Raw genomic sequence first — 6,000 nt, forward strand, 5'->3', positions numbered from 1 at the left:
CACATGTTTTAAGAAAGGTAAAGAAAAAGTAAATTGAAAATGTTAATGTAATGAGGGTCCCACATTTATATATATTAGTTTTATAATAGAATGTGAGTGTAAGACTACTTCCATCCATCAACCAAGGTCACCCATAAAAAGACAAAATAGCAATAAATAATAATAATTCTAAAATCAATTACCTCAACCCCCTCCTTCTTTGGTGTTGGTCAGTGGACCCATACAAAAAGTGAGGCATAAGTCTACATGTCACATTTTTTATTGGTTGAACATTAAAATGTTTTATTACTTTTAATTATTAATTTATTTTATTAAGCGATTACTATTCTTATTCTTCCAAAAAAAAATCATGTGAACCACTATTCCAAAAACTGACGTGAACTACTTCATTTTTTTTATTTATGTTTAATTTATTATTATTATTATTATTTATTATTATTTATTATTCTTTTATTTGTGTATTTTTAGTATGTTGTATTTCAATTATATGAATGTGTAATAATTTTTATTATAAATTTGAATTATAAAATAATTTATATAATTTTTATATGAGTTTTTATTATATTTGAATAAATTTATAAAATTTATATTGATTACAAGTATATGAAAAAGAAAGTATGTATTGGGGTTGAGTTGGGGTCATGGATGGAAGTAAAAGTTGTAATAAGTTGGGTGTTGTATATGTGGATGAAAGAGAAATGAATATTTTATTAAAAAGTTGATTGGGGTTGGGTTGGGTTGGATCGGGTGAGGGTCACGAAAGATGATAGTTTAAAGAGTTAGTGGAAAGTGTGGACCGTTTACCAAAAATAGAAATAAAAATAAAGTGGATAACATTTCACGGACAGACCAAAATGAAAAAACTGGACAATATTTCACGGACGTGAAAGTTCGTGATTTTAAAAACCAATCTCATAATTTGTGGGAAAAACCGGAATTTGGTGAAAGTTTTTGGTTTTTAAGAGCACCCGCAACGCTGTGCCGTTGCGGTGCCTATGCCGTTCCGGAGGAACGGTTCCGCGGCGGCACGCGTTGCAGCCGCCGTGTCGTCGCCATTCCGTGCCTATGCCGTGCCGGGTGTCATTGCCGCGGCACGCGGCACGCGGCACGACACGTTCCGCCACGCGCCGAGGCGACGTGGCGGGCTCTCAGCGCACGAGTGACGCCCACTCGCTGCCCCGTGAGTGGGTTTCGTCACGGTGACGCAATAATTCATTTTTTTAAAATTCGAATTTAATAAAAAAAAAATTTAATAAAAAATCTTTTTTTTTTAAAATTCGAATTTAATAAAAAAAATTATTAAAATTGTGTACTTTTATTTTTTTAGGATTTTAAGTGTGTGCTTTTTATTTTTTAAGTTTAAGTTGTAACTTTGTTTTTATGTTGTGTGTTTTTAATAAAGTGTGTTTGTTTTTTATTAAAGTGTGTTTTTTAATTGAATTGAGTTGGAAAAAAAAATGAAATTGAATGAATAGTAATTTAAGGAACGGTTAAGAAACGGAGGGTTGCAGGTTCCGTTCCTTAGTTAAGGAATGGAGTAAAAAAGTACAGTGGGGCCAGCAAATAGTACTTTAAGGAACGGTTTAGGAACGGTATAAGAACAGCCTTGTGGATGGCCTAAAGCCAAAAACCCTAAAAAAAATGGCTGATGAAAGTCGACAGGATGTGGAAGACCGTGAGCGCATCTTCAAGCGTTGTGACACAAAAGGCGACGGGAAAGTATCTTCCACAGAGCTTGGTGAGGCCCTCAAGGCACTCGGTTCAGTTTCAGTTGAAGAAGTTAAGCGGATGATGGCTGAGCTGGACACCGATGGGGATGGCTTCATATCGTTAGACGAGTTCACAGAGTTCGCAAAGGCCAACAGGGGCTTAATTAGGGATGTTGCCAAGATTTTCTAGCCTTTCTTATTTTTATTTTGGTAATGATCTTATTATTATATCAGGGTCATGAAGTTTGTGGAAGCTACATGTTAATGAGTGTTAGATGTTGATATGTTTATATACCCGTGTATCATGAAGGAAGTTTGTTAGGGTTTTTTCTTTTTTTTGTGCTAGAAGAAAGTTAGCATTCCTAGTTTGTTCTAGACTTTTTTTTTGTTCCAGATTTGGGAGAGACGCATGACCCTCATGCGTCTCCTTTTAATGAGACGCATGACGATCATGCGTCTTTCATAAAGACGCATGAGGGTTATGCGTCTCTATTTTTTTCCGGTTTTTTTTAAAGACGCATGAGGGTCATGCGTCTTACGTAGAGACGCATCTCCCTCATGCGTCGCTTATTTTTTTTAAATTTCACCGACGACGCATGAGTGTCATGCGTCTTAGGGAGAGACGCATGAGGCTCATGCGTCTCTATTTCGAATTAAATCAGCTCCCAGAGAGGCAGAATAGACAGAATACGCGAGAGAAAAGACACAAAGGCGATTTCCTTGGCGATTCCTTGGCGATTTCTTGGCGAATCCGACGATTTCCTCTCGTTTTCCGGTAAGTTTCATTCAATCCTTCAACATTCCTTCCTTATTTGTTGTTAATTTGCATAGTTTGTTTAGATTTCCCCTAATTTATGTAAATTAGGGTTTATAAAAAATTGCTCCATTTTGGCCGATTTTTTGTTGTTTAGTTAATTGTAATGGATTTTAGTGGCTAAAATCATTCTATTGTATAGTTATTCATATATTTGAGATGCTTGGTGTTGTGAATTTAGTTGTTATTGGAGAATAAAGTATAGGTTGAATTGCATATTTTAATTTATATGTAAATTAGGCCTTATAAAGCATGAATGGTGTTGAATTGGAGTGAATCAATCATTTGTGTTGTTATTTTGACGATGAATTTGAATGGATATGTAATATGTGTTGTAAATGTGAGTTTGTAATTGTTGTTTCGTGAATATGTACTTAGATTAGATGGAGACTTCAAGTGCTAGTGGACAATTATTATATGGACCCGAAGACCCATCCTTGCTAAATATGCAGAAACATCACATTTCACATAAACTCATGAAAGAGGGCACAACCTAAGTATTTAAAGTCCGAAGGACAGAAAGCAAGACTTGGGACGTCGGAATTCACGAGAATGTTAGATATTGGCTTGACGTGTTTGGTTTCAAAGGCGTGATCGAATGTGGGAAGCCCATGAAGGTGGACAACGAGCTGATCACGGCGTTGATTGAGCGTTGGAGGCCGGAGACGCACACTTTCCATCTACCGATCGGTGAGGCGACGATCACCTTGGAAGATGTGCAAGCCATTTGGGGCTTGAGGGCGGAGGGTCGCGTTTTCACAGGGCGTGACTATCATGTCAACTTTCCAGACTGGACCAGCAAGTGCCGCGATCTATTGGGATGGATACCAGATACTTCAACAGAGACAAAGCAAGGCGGTTTGTTGATGACCGCACTGGTCAACCAGACAAGGATGCCTCTGGGTGATGACCTACCTATGTACGTATACATCCAAAGGGCACGTATCCATGCCCTAATTTTATTAGGAGGTCTCATTCTACCGGACACCACGGGGTGTAAGGTGCCATTTATGTGGTTGAATGGGCTTGGGGATCCGGAAGAGGTGAAGAATATTAGTTGGGGAAGTGCGGCATTGGCCTACCTTTATCATTATCTGTGCGAGGCTTCCATGGATAAGAGAAAAGAGTTGGGCGGGCTTATGATCCTTCTGCAGCTATGGGCGTGGGAAAGAATGCCCACATTGAGGCCTGCGTTCATTGGACCAGTTGTGCACGAGCCATATACACCATGTGGCGCCAGGTATATATGTAAATATTTATTTATTAATGCATATTGGGTTATTTGCTTACATCAATTTTATGTACAGGTGGAAAGGAACAACGCAGATAGGAAATGCTCCTAGATACTCGGTTGAGCATTACCGTGACCAAATATCTCTGATTAGACCTGGCCAGGTGAATATTATTTCGGTTTAGACTTCATTTATGAACTTATTATGGAATTAATTTGGCATTTGCATTGCTGTTTTGTAGTTTATCTGGACGCCATACGCACATTGCATACTGCCTGACTACTGCAATGATGTGACTGGATGCTCTCTGTGCGAGACCTACTTGGTATGTTGGGCCTATGTCGAGGCCCATGAGCCTGGACGAGTGCGCCGACAGTTCAATCGGTACCAGGATATACCGCAGAATGTAGACAGGATGCTAAGGAACGCCGATCATTTAGGCAAAAATGATCGCCGTGGTAAGAAGGGCAACAACTGGGCAAACACGCATCAGTTCTACATTGGGGAGTGGGACATGAGGTACGAAAGGTTCCAAGCTGCTGAATACGCCGCACCGATGTCCTTGAATATTCCCATGAGCCCGGGTTATATGGCGTGGTATAACAGGATTACCGTGACATACATGACTCAGCCTGGGTCACAGGCCACTGCTGGGATGAACGAGTCGGCTGCTTCGATGAGACTATTTGTAAGTTTGTTATATTAAACTATACGCTTTCATGTAATATAGATTTTTTCGTATTGATATTTGTATCATTTTTTTGTATAGGTTGAGGGTTTTCAGCGGGTTTTCCATTTAACTACGGAAGACAAAATGGACCCACGAGTGCGCCAGATTCGAGATATTGTTAGAACTGTCCTCGAATCTATGAACAACAGTGATGTCATGGAGTACCCCGCTTCTCAACATCAGGATGTGGTCATGCCGTATCAAGAAGAAGTAGTTCCACGGCGTCGTGGAGCGCCTGGTGTTCGGACCGTGGGACATGGCTACACAAAGCAGTTTAGGATGTCCCAGCCGCATCCCGATTATGTAGCACCAGAGCCGCAGTATCAAGAGCATGACCCACCCCAGTGGTATTCACACCCGGCGCATGAGTCTCAGTCACAGTGGGAGCGTCCCCTGTATTCTCTTAGCCAGCCTGAGCCCGATTGGCATCGTCGCCCATATTCACAAAGCCAGGACGCGCCGCAATGGAGTGGGGCCCGAGCGTCGGTCGATTCATTCTTCCAGAATTATCAGATCGTGCCTCCTGTACAAGCTGAAGAAGAGGATGATGATGAAGGAGTAGAAGAAGATGACAACATTGTCGAGGCACATGAGGAAGAAGACGTTCAGAGCATCTGTATCCAACCTCGACCTGCTGCAGAGGGTTCATCACGAGGCGGGGTTGGGAAGCTCGTGAGCAAAGTGTACAAGAGATTGTCCTCCAGGAAGAATAAGGGGGTTGAACCGTCAAAATATACTCCATCAGCGTATAAGTAGCAATTTTTCAGGTACTTTGTTTATTTAAGTTTTCATAGCTATGAATCTTCAATTGGTTACTAAATTCACATTCCAGGAAGTCAGGCAGTGAAGAATGAGGGTATAATTGTCCTCCAGGAAGAATGAGGGTGGAATTGCTCGAATTGATGGAACTGATTGTGCATTTGTTGCATATGATATGATATTTGGATATGTATGTTATGGTTTGGTGCTCAAATTCATGTTATTTATTTTCAATTATGTCATGTTTATATTCTATTCTTCATCAATTGCATCAGGATTATATCTTGGTGAATTAAATAAAACTAACAATAATTTGCCCCAACATTTATAAAATGAAAGCTTTAAAAAAAAGAAAGAAATGAAAGCTTTAAAAAAAGTAAGAAAAGAAAGCTTTAAAAAAAGTAAGAAAAGATATAATTAAAGTTTAGAATAAAAAACGCCCGATCGGGCGAAAGTTGAAGTAGAATCGCCCGATCGGGTGAACTCTCTGGACTCTGTCTGCTTACAAGTTAGAGACGCATGAGCATTATGCGTCTCTATATAAGACGCATGACCCTCATGCGTCTTAGTCATGCGTCGTATATAGAGACGCATAATGCTCATGCGTCTCTAACTTGTATGCAGGCAGAGTCCAGAGAGTTCGCCCGATCGGGCGATTCTACTTCAATTATAACTACATTTTACTTTTATTCAGTGGATTTGAGAGAAATACTTTCCATTTTCCAATATTCCGAAACACAAGTGCTTGTGAGTGGC

General features: G+C 40.0%; 2 protein-coding genes across 2 annotated transcripts; both read left to right on the forward strand.

The window, feature by feature from the left end:
• Positions 1–1,641: 1,641 nt before the first annotated feature.
• On the forward strand, positions 1,642–1,899 carry LOC121771440 (polcalcin Che a 3-like). Its single transcript, XM_042168226.1, has one exon. It carries the CDS (start codon positions 1,642–1,644, stop codon positions 1,897–1,899), a length of 258 nt encoding a protein of 85 aa, XP_042024160.1.
• Positions 1,900–3,134: 1,235 nt separating this feature from the next.
• On the forward strand, positions 3,135–4,901 carry LOC121770316 (serine/threonine-protein phosphatase 7 long form homolog). Its single transcript, XM_042167066.1, has 5 exons — positions 3,135–3,763; positions 3,831–3,918; positions 3,997–4,443; positions 4,525–4,788; positions 4,893–4,901. Exons 1-5 carry the CDS (start codon positions 3,135–3,137, stop codon positions 4,899–4,901), a joined length of 1,437 nt encoding a protein of 478 aa, XP_042023000.1.
• The last annotated feature ends 1,099 nt before the right edge of the window (positions 4,902–6,000 follow it).

Source organism: Salvia splendens, chromosome 16 (genome assembly GCF_004379255.2).
Source record: "Salvia splendens isolate huo1 chromosome 16, SspV2, whole genome shotgun sequence".
Lineage (NCBI taxonomy): Eukaryota > Viridiplantae > Streptophyta > Magnoliopsida > Lamiales > Lamiaceae > Salvia > Salvia splendens.

Bases quoted from the DNA above. Each gene is read 5' to 3' on its own strand.
- LOC121771440 (XM_042168226.1), top strand. From the start codon at position 1,642: ATGGCTGATGAAAGTCGACAGGATGTGGAAGACCGTGAGCGCATCTTC.
- LOC121770316 (XM_042167066.1), top strand. From the start codon at position 3,135: ATGAAGGTGGACAACGAGCTGATCACGGCGTTGATTGAGCGTTGGAGG. The intron at 3,764-3,830 runs GTATATATGTAA...TTTTATGTACAG, and splicing joins TATACACCATGTGGCGCCAG to GTGGAAAGGAACAACGCAGA. The intron at 3,919-3,996 runs GTGAATATTATT...GCTGTTTTGTAG, and splicing joins CTCTGATTAGACCTGGCCAG to TTTATCTGGACGCCATACGC.